A 14,887-nucleotide genomic window follows, 5' to 3' on the forward strand; every position below is an offset into this window, starting at 1 on the left:
TTCAAATGGCTGTCTTCTCTCCTGTGCTTTAAGCCTCTCTGGCAGTTGCCTCTTAGCAAAAGGTTTCCCCTTTAAACATTTGCAGCTTGGAGCAGGAAAGGGAAAGCTCTCCACACTTCTCTATGTGCAGTTCCTTGAGGAGTGGACAGACGGAGCCACGGCATGCATTCCCCAGCACAGATGGAAACAGACTCTTACCTTGGGCTAGACCTGGAGAGGAGGTCCCATCTTTTTCAAGGTGTATTTTGCACTTCATGGGTAGATGTGCCCTGCTTTGCCTGATGAGCAGGGGAACGGCAGATTATCCTTCTGCAAATTCTTCTGCTCTATTTCTAAATATTCCTACTGCTCCCACTGTCTCTAAGGCTATTTGTTGATGCTGTAGGGTAATAACTGTAATATTATATTAATTGATAACTGAATCTAGTGAAATAAAAATCTGAAATAAATGCACTTTGTTTTTATCACTATTGTCCTTGCCAGGGTATCCCTAGCAGTGATAAGGTAAATTTTTCAGCTGCTGAATATGATGTATTAAGCAGATAATATTCATTAGGTTTATCAGGAATTAGTCATGGTTTTATTTTTAACTCTTTGATACTATGGATATGTTCAACATAACTTCAGCTGAAGAGACTTCAACAAGTTTCTAATTTTTAAACATTTGGTTTTGGGTTTTTTTCAGAATTAACTCCTTCCACAGTTATTGAATTAATAATTGAGAAAATAAAAGAACCAATTATTTTCAAGTGTGATTTTTTCCCATTACAGGGGACATCCATCCAGATTTAGTTTACTGCCAAGTGATGGAAAATTCAGTGCTTATATTTGGCATAGCTACAATATTGAACCCTCTTACTGTCTGAAACGCTAAGAGAATGATTTCTGTGGTGCTTGCATCTTACACAGTGAACTTGAAATACTCTGGAGCTGATTTAGGACTGTCCTGACACAAGTGAACAGGAATTTCCAAGAAGAACAGGGATTTGTAAAAGAAAAGAAATTTTCCATGGGCAGTTAAAATGTCTACATTTTAAGCAACAGAAGTTACAGACCAGTATCTGCTTGCTTAAGTTTTCATCATCTTCTCTATCTTCTAACACTTGCAGTTGAAATTTTCCACTTTTGTGAGCAAGTAAGTATTTTTTGAAAGATCATACAAAATTGTTTTAGTAGTTTGTATGATAAAATATTCAAAATGGATTTGATGTGGAAAATATACTCAGCGGAGTTCATGAATATTTACATTTAAACCTTTGAGACTTGAAAAATTTAAAGCTGCTGTAAAATTTTCATCACCATAAACCCATGTAACTTTTTTTCACTGCAGCTGTCAGTCATCTGTAACACAAAATTAAAACCTGGCATTTCTCGGTGAAAATTTTACACTTTCTGTGCCATACTACAAGACTTCTCAAAAAAGTCCTGTATCTTCCTGTGCACTTGGTGGTACATATGATATTGTAGTGCATGTAGTTTTAGTGGAGTGATTTCATGTAGCTCACCAGTTTTTGAAGGTGTAGCTATGCCACATTTCCTTTTTTTCTGTCCTTTTGTCCATGCACTGGAAGATCATCCAGAAGTTCATTTTGGCAAGGTTTTGGAAGTATTTCCTGCAGTCAAGTTTGAGACTTTAACCATTTTTTTGCTCTGAGAGTCTTTTTGTTGTGTACCAGCATGTGATAGTTGAGATGTGAGAAGTGCCTCCCAGATCTTCCTTCCCACTTGGATTGAGACAGAGTTCCTTGCTGCTGGGTGAACTGTCTGTTTCTGCCCTATCCAGGTGAAATGTCCTGCTTGCCAGTGTGGGTAGCTGGCAATCCTGAAGTGACTGCTGCTTCACTGATTATTAGTGTCACCTGTATGCTGGGATTGGCCATTCAAGTAAGGAATAGTGCTGGAATCCAGCAATGGAAAGGGTATTGTTTTGGTTCCAGATTAAGCCAAAAAATATACTAAGCACCCTTGCACACACTTAGGAGAGTGGCTGTTGTAATAGTATTCAGTTTCCAAATTACTCACCCTTTGGGTTGCATCAAAGGGCAATCCACAGAGCATTTCTGTTTCTTCTTGGTCAGACAAGCCATCCTGGAGACAGTGGAAATGCAATGTGCTGGTGTTTATTAGCTACATAGAAAAACAAAACCAAGGAGGAAAGGACTAGGCATCTGCCCCTTGCTCTGCCCTACAAGTTTCCTTTTGGAAAATAACCTCACTCCTGCTCAGTTTCCACCCTCCTCCTGAACCTCCTGATCTAGATGCTTGAGTATGCCATGGAACTGAGGATTTAGGACCAAAGCACACCATGGAAAAGTTGGTGCTTTACCCATGGATCAGCTTACCTATCCAAAGAGCATCAGCTTCACTGACTGACTGCTGTCAGTGAAAATAACCTGGGTTACAGAAAACAGCTACTTTTATTTATTTACAAAAGGTTATGAGGAGAAAGCTCAGCTGTAAGAGGGAGAGCATTTTAGAAGTGTGTTAGGAAGCCATGCTCATGAAATCTATTTGGGTTATTGAGTCAGCTTGCTTGTCATTTTATGTCAACACAGAAAATTGGCCAGGTTGTTGGATAGTTAAACGGTTCAGTAGCTCCTGTTTCATGATGTTGGTAGCGTAGACATTCTCATTCCCATATCTCCAGCCGCTGATTAACAGCCATTGAAGCTGTTACATAGTAACAGCTCTACATAGTAATTTAAACTGAAGTTTTTCAAATCAGCAAGTCTGAAAAATTTGTATGCAAGTGTTTTCAAAGGACTATGTAAGACTCTATTGAAGCTGGTGTTGATATTCCTAATAATTTTTGACCACTGCAGTTCTACAAGACTGAAAAAGCAAATGCTGTGCCAGGATTTGAAAGGTGAATTGGATGACCCATGTATTTAAATTTGAAAAGGTACTGCATGAAAAACAATAAAACATCTGACTTGAAAATCAATCAAAAATTATTGGAGAGTAATACAATACTAATCAATGTGGGTGGAGAGAAAATGGATGGTGCCAATTTTGTACCTCTTTGTTTAATTAGAATTTGTCTAGAAAAGGAGGTGTTTGGTTTTTTGTTAAACATTTCAGTATATTTCATTTGTCATTTTTTTATTAGAATATATACCGTATTGGTTTTCCTATCATGTAGCTATACAAAAATTATCTGCAGGCTTGAAACTGGCAAATGTTAAGCAGAGAATTATTACTCAAATGTTACTGTGATTTGGTTCTTGGTCCTATTTTTTTTTTTTAGTGGGTGATCAAAAAGGAGATGATAGTTACTGGTGATTTTGGAGATGAAACAGATGAGAGTGTAAACAAGGCTTGCAGTGTATATGTTTGCAGGAGAGTTAGTGCAGAGGCTCTGATCTATGTATAATACATCACTTGCAGCTGAGCATGAGGTCATTGTTCTGTGCAGTGGTCAGTAAAACAAATCACTGGATGCCTAAATAAGGGAGTGCCAAATGTAGACAAGTGATCCTGTTCTCTACTTGCATAGCTACTAGGGAAGGGTGGTCTGAGAGAAGAGCTCTGCTTTGAGACTGTCCTTTGAATGCAGGAGCACTGTCACAAAATGTCTTTAGTCTGTAAGAGCAGAGCTGAGATCTAGTGTAGGAGGGGGCTGTTCCTTGTCCAACCAACATGTCAATAGCCTGGGAAGTTGCACAGCAGTGCAAGTGAGCAGAGTGAGCTACCAGGGCTTTCAGCTTAGATGCTGGTGGGCTGGTTTTGGCCAGGCTAGAGTTAACTTTCTTCACGGTGGCTGGTATGGGGCTGTGTTTTGGATTTGTGCTGAACACAGGGTTGATTATGTAGACATGGGTTTTTTTATTGCCGAGCAGTGTTTGCACAGAGCCAAGGACTCTTCTGCTTTTTGTACTGCCACGCTGGCAAGAGAGTTTGGGGTACCTGGGAGACTGGAAGGAGACACAACCACGATAGGTGACCCAAAGGGATATTCCATATGACATCATGCTCAGTATATGTATGTATATATATATGTGTATATATGTGTGTGTGTATATATATATATATATAAACTGTGGGAAAGGGGGAAAGGGGGGACATTTGAAGTGATGACATTTATCTTCCCAGGTAACTGTTATGTGTTATGGGGCCCTGCTTTCCTGGAGATGGCAGAACACCTGCCTGCACATGGAAGCAGTGAATTAATTCCTTGTTTTGTTTTGCTTGTCTGTGCAGCTTTTACTTTCCCTATGAAACTGTCCCAGCCCAGAAGTTTCCTAGCTTTTACCCTCCTGATTTTCTCCCTGATCCTGCTGGTGCGGGAGAGAGTGAATGAGTGGCTGTGTTGTGCTTGGTTGCTGGTTGGGGTTAAACCATGACAGTCCTTTTTGGTGCCCACTGTGGGGCTTGAGATAATGACAAATTTGATTGGGATGTGTTAGATTGACTTTACTGCTGTTAGTGCTGTCCAGCTAGTAATGAGCAGGGTCCTTGCTCAGGCCATGGGGCTTGGGTCCTGGCTGGAGTCAAACCATGACAGCTGGGAAGCGACAGCCCAGCTTCTGTGAGCTGAGGAGCTGGAGGCACATGTGCCCACAGCACTTTCATCTGCTTTTTCATGCTGCCTAGGAACCGTGCATCTTTAGTCAGGTCGTCTTCTCTTTCCTTGGCACTGCTCACAAAGTGGAGGAGTTGGTAAGGACCATATCCTGTCCCACGTGCTGCCAAGTTTGGCTGTGGGAGACAATGTCTCAGGAGAGACATTCATGAACTGAACTTTATCAGGCCAATAAAAACAATTAAGAAGCTGAAAAATTGGCATAAAGGAAGATTCAAGGAAACATGATTTATTATTTAGGATTGATAAAGGTGGAGAGTACATAAGTATGTGGGATGGGCAGAAATTCTCATCTAGCAGGATTTTCAACTTAGCAGTCAATGGTCTAATAAGACACAGTGGCTAGAAATAGGAGCTGAGTGCAGTCAAATAGAAGATTGATACATTAGAATCTCCAAGCCAGTCCACCTCTCTCTAAAACCTCCAACAATTCAACACCTGTAAGACTATCTTCTACACGATTCCAGTAGATTTCTCTTGTGCCTGTTTGTGAAAATTGCCTGAAATGTTTTTACCACATTCTATTCTTTTGATAATGATTCAGCAGGATTTGAAGCCCAAATCATCATCTCCCCAGCATATCTCTCAATTATCTCAGAGACAACAATTGAAATTACTTTACAAATTAGCAGTGGTGCATTCGGACAGGGAGGTCAGGGTGAGCATACATTTGGCAGCTAATGATGAAGCTGTGGGTTATGTAGACCAGGCTGTAGGGAGCTGCACTGACGGTGTACTTGTACCTGCCACCCTGTGTAAGGCAACTGCGAATGTAAGACACATGGAAAAATGTCTCATTTTCCCTTCTCATCACTGGTCTTAGCTAGTCTTCCAGACCTGTTTATTTTTCTTGTACTATCTGCATGACTTTGAATAGGTATTTTTAACAGAAATTGCCACTTTAACACCTTATTCATCCATTACCTTCTAGGCTGATGTGACTATGGAAATACCAAAGCAGCTGTGTAGGGCTTGGGTTGTCTTTTCATTGCAGATCTCTGGTCCTGCAACAGGAGAAGAGAGATTCAAGTCTCTGAATTTGAGTTTGGAGAATGAGTGCTAACTAGACAGAGAGGGACTAAAAGCCATGTTCCCCTGCTACAGTCTTGCATCCAGAAGTTTCGTTCTGCTAGACTCTCTGGGTGTGCTAAAACCCCTAAGAGAGTCCAGGGGAAATGGAACATAAACCTTGGCTTTTGGAGAATGGATGAGCTTAGACAGCAGACAAGCTTAGCTTCAAGGCAGTATTCTTGGAGGCTGTGGACAGCCTTGTACTGTGAAGCGATTGGAACATTCTGTCTGGATTTGACTGCGGAAGTCAAATCTGGATCAGTGGTAATTAAAAGGGCGTATTAGCCAAGACATCAAAGATGAGATATCCAGAGAAGTTGTGAACACCCCATTCCTGACAGTGTTCAAGGCCAAGTTGGATGGGGCTTTGAGCATTCTGTTCTAGTGAAACGTGTCCCTGCCCATCGCAGGACAGTTGGAACTAAGTGGTTTTTAAGGTCCCTTCCAACCCAGACTATTCTGTGATTCTGTGATAATGTTAAGGATAAACATGTTTAATTGGCAGGTTTGTTTCCTGAGTAGTTGATGTAGCGGAGCTCTCTGCTTTACTGATCCTCATCCTTAAAAATAATTTGAAAATTGTGCAAGGTGTAGGGAGATTGATCCTGACATGTCAGTGTTCAGGCAGCTGGTCTGGATGGCTCAGTTCAATATAGGCCTTGAACCCAGACCATAGAAACTAGTGGAAAAATTGTTACAAAGTTCAAGAGATAGATAAGATTGAAAATACAACAAATGCTCGCAAACATGGCTTTATTGTGAGGGTTTTCTGGTCAAACAAACCTAATTTTGTTTATTTTGAAGACTGTGAGTTTAACGTAACAGCATGTTTGCAGCCTGCTTAGCTTTTTATATTCCACATAGTGTCTTGTGACATTCTGATTTATGGCTAAAAAAATAGCAATCAGTGAACAAGATTAAACACTATCTGACATCAGAAAGTAATTGTGAGTAGGAAGCCACTGGAGTTGTAGTTTTGAAGGGCTTCCTCCAGGATTAGCATGACAGTAGTAAGTGAGAATTGCTGCTTATAAAATGTGTCATGATTGACACAAATGCTGGTCAGACAGTGAGTAACTATGACGGGACTGTCATGGTGTGTCTGGAATTGCTTAATTCAGAGACTCTGTTTAAAGACAATACGTTTTAACCAATTACACACCTAGAAACCGGGAATGCAGAAAAGACTCAAAACAGTTCTGTGAGGAATATAATAGCCAGTCAGCTCCATAAACCTTCAGAGCTTGATTTTTAGAGACAAATTGATCTTTACCCAGTTATAGCCATCCAAACAAGAAGTGTTCATGGGACACAGGCACCACCACCCTCAAAAGAGAAAAAAAGCAACCCGGAAAAAAACACAATAAAAAACCCCAGCACAAGGTGGATCACTGAATTCTAAAAAAAGGTAGGACCATTTTTCTTCCAGCAGTCTCCCTTCTTGCCTTTCTCAGCTGAATTTAGAGATTCTACTGAATAACCTTGAGGTGGCTGAAGTGAGGTGAGAGAAATTCCAACTCTTGTATCTGTTATTTTACCTCCATGTATGTTTTTTGTAAGTTCAGTACAATAGTATTATGTCTGGTTTCAAGTCTCTGTATTTAACTTCATTCTAAGATTGTATGAGATGCAAATAAGAAACCCAAAATTGATTTAAGTGTGGCATGAATGCCTTGTGATGAGATAATGCATGGGCTTAAATTGCTTCATTTATTGAAAAGATGATTGTGACTTGGTTACTATGTATAAGTACTTTCAAAGGGAGAAAACACCAGGTACTGAAAGGCTCTTTATGATAGTACAGAAAGTCTTAAGAAGAACCAACTGCTAGAAGCTGGAGTCGAATTCATATTAGAAATTAGGCAGCAATATTAGTACCACTTTTGCCACAAATTAGTTACTAGGTTCTGTAGAGAAGAAAGACAATAATTTTTTTCTGTCTGTAATACATACAAAGTCAGGCACATTTGCCAGGTTGTCTCTCCTGACCATAAACCTAGATAACTGTAAAACCAGAAGCGTTTTAACACAAATTTTCTTTTTTTTTCATTCAAAACTAGCTGAACAAAATATAGCATTTTTATTTCTTTTATCTGAAAAAAATACGGCATTTTTATTCCTTTCAAGAGTTACCAAGAAATTTTAGATTAAATCATTTTAAAATACATGATGTTGAAGTAATTGCTCTCTGCATTATTCAGGGAGAGCAGACGTAGGTTTGCAGATGTAGTAATATTTCAGTCTGTACGGCAATAGAAAAATCAGAGGCATCTCAGAGTGCCTTGTGTTACTTGGCATCAGCACTTCTAAGCATTCCTGTTACCTTCTGTGACCCTGCCGGCTGAAGGTGACAATGACAGTGTAGTGCCCTACCCCAACAGCAAGACTTTCTGTTGGAAAGACATTTTAAATAGTGAGAGCTAATCAAGCCATCCTTTGTTGTATTGCAAGGCTGTTCCAGTGGTTTGTTTTACACATACTACACTGGCTGTGCCCCAAAGAGATGGATAAACTAACACCCTCCACGTCCCCCCACCACATTATGCACTAGAACATTGTAGTAGAGGTGCAGGTGTTTGCCCACCATCACTTCTCTCTTCCTTTCTACATCAAGTGGCTTTTAATTTTCAGTCTTACCTACCTTTATGGAGGAGGCTGTTACTGCTTGGGTAGTCATTGTCACTTCAGGCAAAAAGGGGGTCACATTGGATAACAAAGTGACTGTGTCGCAGAGGTGAATATACAGAGAGAAGTATTAACTAAAATACATGTATGTGATGTCTGAGGTTACTAACTGAAAGTTTTTATTCCCTGAGTGTTAGGATATGTTGTATTATTACTTTATTGCATCGTGTTCCTTTAGTGGACTATTTTTTATATTGTAATCAGATTAAAATGTGTTACTCTTTCCCTGAGGATACGAATAAAATCAGCTTTCATTTTACCATCCACTAGTTCTCTTTGTAGTTTATGTTTTTCATAGTCATTGACTGTATTCATTTCACATTTCCAGAAAACAGTTTCTAGATAATTAGAGTGCAACATCTAGAGAGAGGAGTTGCCATCTCTTATTTAAAATTTGATCTTTGTGATTCATTCTTAATATGTAAAACATCTGAAAGCAAAATAAGGAAGTCTAGGGCATACCAGCTGTGCAAACATGTTTTTCCTGGTTATTTCTTTCATGTCAAATAGCAGAGATTTTAGAACTTGATTTGAGAACTTATAATTACCTTCTATTTAGTAAATTCTTAATTCGTGAAAAATCATTCAAATGTTGGCCATGTTGGTGAATCTTATTTTATGGTCCAGTTTTGCTTTGTTTTTTTTTTGTTCTAGATAAACTTGCCCTGGAAGGAATAGTGGTGCAACGTGCTGAATGCAGACCTGCAGCTAGTGAAAATTACATGAAACTGAAAAGGTAAGAGTACTTCATTACAAATGTGATATCTGACTTTGATGCTTTTATTATTGCCTTACTAGGGATGGGTGGCTTGAGTGTTATGGTCTTACATCAAATTTATACTGATCTTGCTTTTGGGGTGTATTTGCAGTAGGGAGGGGATGAAGCCTGGCATGGTACTTGTACCTGCCAGTGGTTTTGTCTGGGGTGATGCAGACTTCTGCATCCCATCATATGCAAAGCTCTTACTAGAGCACATGTTGTGCATCTTCATACCTGAACATGTGAATGTATGGCTACATTTAAGTATGGATTGAAACTGAATTTCCTGAGGACGTAAAAGGTTTACATTGGGCTGTTCAGGACACACTTCTTGATTATGGGTTTCGCTGTGGATTGTCCAAGTTTAATTACACTTAATACGCTGGCATGTTAGACAAAAAAGATCTCTGAAAAGATATTTAAAATGTCCAAAATAGAAAAGAGTTTGTGGAGAAGTGCTGGACCTAAACTGGCTTCCTGGAAGAGGTAATGACAGAAAGTATCCAAAGTGGCATGGAAACTACAACACATACATTTAACAAAATCATTTAGTGACTTCTGAAAACTTAGCAGACATAGTCAGAATGTACCGTGTGATTCATGTGTCTTATGGATAATTAACTTGATGATGTTCTTTAGTAATAAATCAGATTTGGGATTGAAATGTGCATCATATTAAATGCATCTTTATGTGATTAAGCATGTGAGTTTTCATTAAATCACCATTTTATATCATGAGCTTGTTGTAAATAGAGAAATTCAAAGCAGGAAATTTCAGGAGGAGAATAATCCGTGACTAGTTTTAGAATTGTCAAAAGAAGTGCAGAAAAGGCAAAGTGATGTTTTTCTCCAATCCCAGTCTGTTTTCTACGTATCGTATACATTTTCAATATCTTATATGTTTTATTAACCTCCTCTGTCATCTAAATTGCTCCAGTATTTCCTTATTGCATTCATTCGATTTTGAGACTTTATGTTGTAGCTGTTGGCAAATCAGTACCAGTTTGTTCCTGTACAGTGAACCACTTCATTTCAGACTGAGTTTTGTGATTGGTGTCACGGGTTTTGTCATCAGGGGGAAATGGAGTATGAGGCAAATGTGATGGTAGCAGAAAAGGACTCATTTCAATCTGGCAATTTTAAATATACATGAATATAGTCTGTGGGATGTATTTGCTCTGTAACTGTTCTAATCACAGGTTTCCTGATCCAGGTGATTTATTGCATTTCGCATGTAGTTGATCAGATAAGCTTATTCTGGTAAGGCCACAACAGGAGACCAAAACAGAACAGATAGCTTTAGTGATATACTACCCAAAGTTTGAATTTTTCAGCATTCTACTTTATGTCATGCATGTATGCAGCCCCTCCAGGTCTTCAATTTTGTCATATTCAACTCCTGTAGGAGCAACAGAAGTACAAACACAAAGGCCGATCTTGTGTTTGGAAACACTGACAGGTGAAAATGATGGTACTGTTGCTTTTTCTTTCCTGTAGAAAAATTGTCAGGCTGTGTATACCTACTTTGTAACTTTCTGTGTTGTTTAAGATCTTTTACCTTTCACCAGAAAGTAAAAAAAAAATAATCTGGTCTGTTGGGAATCAGCATGAGATTTAGCACATGTAGAAGTCTCAGCCTCAGAAGAAATTGGGTTTTGTCCAAATACTATATCTGGTATTTGAGTAGTAGGATCGAACTTTTCACTCCATTTTTGCTCTCCCACCCTCAACATGCTGCAGTCTGTATTTGTGTATAAAAAAAGGTGACAGTATTAAAGATAAAACACGTAAGTTACAGAACTGTGTTATATTAAACCATTTTATTTGTTTTTCTATTTGCTGTTGTGCTTTATATGAAAGAGACTCTGCAAAGATTAAATTTATAATATTGATAAAACAGCAAGTCGTATTGTTTAAGCTTTAAGTGCTACTCTATTGAGTTGGGAAGGAAATAAAATTAAAAGATAAATGCAGTTGCTTCAGACTTTTAAGATATAGAAAATGAAGTTTAGCTGCTTGCCCTCAACAGCTGTAATCATTTGTTTTCTGAGAGCTGGCAATGACCAAAAGGGTCATTAATACCTACTGGTATTAAATGCAGATATGGATCCTGTCTGTTTTACCGTCTGTATCTGGGTCAGCGAGACTGGCTGATGGATGCATGGCATTTGATTTCCCTGCTGCTCTGTAGAGTTTCAGTAAGAGGACGAAGCTGGTCTTGTGATGCAGTTGCCAGCAGTTAGGTGGGAGATAAGTGTGACGTGTGGGTTCGAGGATGGATAATGAAAGCACAGAAACTTGTGACTTGTGTGAGTGAAAGTGTTAACAAATGTAAAAGCTGGGAGGGTTTTTTCCCCAAGCAGCAGTTTTTGATTTGATTACAGGAAGGGTGTAGATGGCTGATGTTCACAACACTGTGAGTACAAGGTGCAAGTGTGTGTCTAGGGATAACTAGTTGAAAAGATAAAATAAAGGTTGTGTGACCCTCACTTGGTATTTTCTGTTTTGGAAGTTTTCTTCTTGGTGGGTTTATTTAAAATATTTCAATCTTCCTGAACTTCAAGTTCTAGAAGGGGAACAAATAGCATGAAACTCCTGCTACCCTGCACTAGTAAAGGTTCGTGCTATTGCATTTCCTAGAAAATTTTTATTAGCAATGGATTTGTTCTTTGTAACAGCTTAATGATTAGTTGTAGATTTGCAATTAGTGCTGGTGATGCTATTGAGGGTAGCTGGAAATTAATATGTGGTTTCCAAGCACCTGTCCTGATTTCTGTCTTGTGGGAGTGGATCTCATGATTCCATTTAAAATATTTGGACTGTGTGGGGGAAAAAACAGGCATCTATTCCCAACTGCAGACAGTTTCACTGTGCAGTGGTCACAGAAGATACTGTGCCTACACTATACTTTCTGGTTGATAGTCCCCCTCTCTACATCCTCCCTAGCCAGTCCCATCTGAACTAGACTATTTTCTTCATTTTACTGTAGCCAGCCTTCTACCATGAGGATGCATTATCTTTACCTTAATTTTGTCTTTCTGAGGCTTAAGAGATTTTTGCTTCTGTTACATTAATTTCATGATCCCAGTGTTTAATTGCCTTGGGGTTAACTGCTCCTCAAAAAGAGAGATCTTCCAAGAGGCTTGCCTACTCTGGCAAAGATGGGGCACAGGGAGAGAGGAGTCCCCCACCTCTTCAAGCTCCAGGTGGCTTAAGAACAGGATTTTGATACTTCCAAAAGAGTATTCACAAAAGAGGGAAAATGGGATACTGGCATGCACCCCATCTCACAGTCTTCCAGGCAAACTACCTTTTTCCATCCTTCACTGGTCCTCATGTCTGTTCTCTTCCTCCCTCTGATTGTAGCAAATTCTCTTCTTCCCTAATTCTTTACCTGTCTCCCTTTCCCATTTCTGTTTACTTCTGTTTCTCCACTTCCTCACGGGAAAAAAGAAAATTTCAAAGATACTTGAACATGTGGGTAGCATATACACTCAAACTACGTTCATTTGGAGGTAAAGTTAAGAAGAAAGATAATTTCTGAGAGTGACTTCTGCAAAGCTGCAATTCAAACTGATACTGTCCAGCTCAATAGCCACAGAAAGGTCTCGAGGACTGCTCAGGTCCTCTGCAATGGGGTGCCCAGGCACCAGACTCGCAGCTCTTGGGAGAGATTTTGAAGACACATGCAAAGGGCATGTGCGAAGTGCAGGCAGTTGTTGAATGCAGTGTTTGACAGTGTTTCCCCAACAGTGGAGAAGGGCAGGCAAAAAGTATCATAAAATTAGAGCCCCTGGTTCATTCTGTCATGTGCTGCTGAAATGCTGGTCACCTTTCGAAATGGATTTTAGGGAGACTCTGATTCAACTATACCTCATCTGAATTATTGAACTGTCACAAACTGTACAAAATGAAGAAAAAAAAGTTCCAGGATTACCGAAAGCTTGCAAGACCCACCATTTAACCCTGCAGAGTAATGCCTGTAGTTCTCTTGAGTAACTTAAAATTACATCTTGAACAATTGCTAGTCTCAGTGGTGATTGCCAATATGGCAGCTTGTAACAAGGCTACAAGAATTCTGTGTATCTTCTTGCTTTTTCCTACATGAGTTTTCTACAAAGAGTATAATGAAAGTCCTTAGAAAAAGCTACTGAAAGAAACATACATGATAGGGTTTTAGGAAAAATGGGTTGCAAAATGTTCTAGAATAATTAAGGAACTTCCATATTTGAAAAGTCATATTTCTTTACCACTGTGTTATGGAGGCCTCTAGAAGTCCTGACACTTGGTGGTCTAGGTCAAGCAAATGAAATTTATTACTGCAGAGGAGTTGCTCACCTTCTCTAAAATACTGTGAGAATATGGACTGACTGACAGTTCAGTATATTGCTGAAAATGAGCATTATGCCAGTTCTTTTTTCAAAAACATCTCCTAGCAGCAGAATAAAATTAATAACTTGACCGGCGTGCTGGTTCATATATGTTCTTGTAGATATGCTTAGTTTGACTATGAATTCCTTTCCAAACTAAATATGTGTGCATACATTTGTGCATTTTCCACAAAAGCTGACATGCTGCGCAGATGCTGCTCAGTTTGTGTGAGGTGGAAAGTCATTTTTACACCAAGCTGAGATTGCATCTGCCTGTGAGTCAATGCAACCTTGATTTTTCAAATATCGAAGATCAGTTTCTATGGCTTGAAGTAAGATTCAGCATAGCAAAAAAATACATTCACCAGGATGATTTGAGTTACTCATCCAGTACAAAACAATATTTTTTTTCCATGTGCTGAAGTGTTTCCAATTACAGTTTTTCCTGGGGAATTTTGTGCAATTTGTAGAAAATTGTCTATTAATCATGTTCATAAGGGTTAAGCTGCCCTCTTAAGAGATGTATTTTATATTATTCTTGTGTTCCTGGACACCCACCAGTTTTTACAAGTCAAGCAAATACTTTTCTAATTGTGAACAATTGGACTGCAAAGTAACAGGCACACTAATACTTAAGTATCTTTGTCCATTTTTGGTCCATTTTTCACATTTTTTGAACAGAGTACTGGGAATTGAAATAGTTTCCTAATAGTGAGCATAGTGAATGTGTTCTGTGCCTTTTTAGAAAGGCATATCACTGAGAGAAGCCTAGCATGGAGCTCATTTTCAGAAAGAGGAGAGATGCTTTGGGGTGCATATTTAAGAAGAATGTACGACAAGTATTGCACAAGTTTTTCCTTACACCTTGGGAAAGAATCAATAATTGTGATTGTAGAGTTCTCATTGTCTTGTTTTTTTAACACAGAGTTCATGAAACAGTACTCCCCTTCTGCTGGTTATACTGCTCCTTTTCCCCTGCCATCAGAGGCATTGCATTTAAGAACATATCTAATTTGCCTTTGTGGTAATTAGCAAAAAAGCATCCATTTCCTTTTTATCTACTGAAAGCCATGAGGCTAAAAATAGTCACTCTGGAATATGTTCTGGCTTCAGTCATAGCCAGCTTCTTAAGTTTAAAAAACACCCTCATTCAGTACCATTGCTCAGCACCAGAAGTTCTGGAAATTTGTAATTCCAGTAAACCTAAATCCTTGAGAGTGGCACAGATTCCTTCTCTTGAAACCAAAGTCTTTGGTATTGTACAGTGCTGGAGGTCTTTTAGCCTTCCTGTTACCAGGGCTACCATAATTAGGAAGATATCTCTGCTGCTAAGGTGCTTTGCAGATTTCAAAGAGAGACTTGTTTAGTATTTAAGGACATCTTTCCTGTATCAAGAATAACGTGGCCAGCAGGACCAGG

General features: G+C 39.1%; 1 protein-coding gene across 1 annotated transcript in view; it reads left to right on the top strand.

Moving 5' to 3' along the window:
- Positions 1–14,887, top strand: part of GTF2F2 (general transcription factor IIF subunit 2) — an 89,317-nt gene that overhangs the window by 34,133 nt on the left and 40,297 nt on the right. Inside the window, exon 6 of the mRNA XM_071550879.1 lies at positions 8,993–9,074. Coding sequence (XP_071406980.1) covers positions 8,993–9,074 — 82 coding nt within the window. The remainder of the gene's footprint in view (positions 1–8,992; positions 9,075–14,887) is intronic.

This window comes from Pithys albifrons, chromosome 1 (genome assembly GCF_047495875.1).
Source record: "Pithys albifrons albifrons isolate INPA30051 chromosome 1, PitAlb_v1, whole genome shotgun sequence".
NCBI classification, from domain to species: Eukaryota; Metazoa; Chordata; class Aves; order Passeriformes; family Thamnophilidae; genus Pithys; species Pithys albifrons.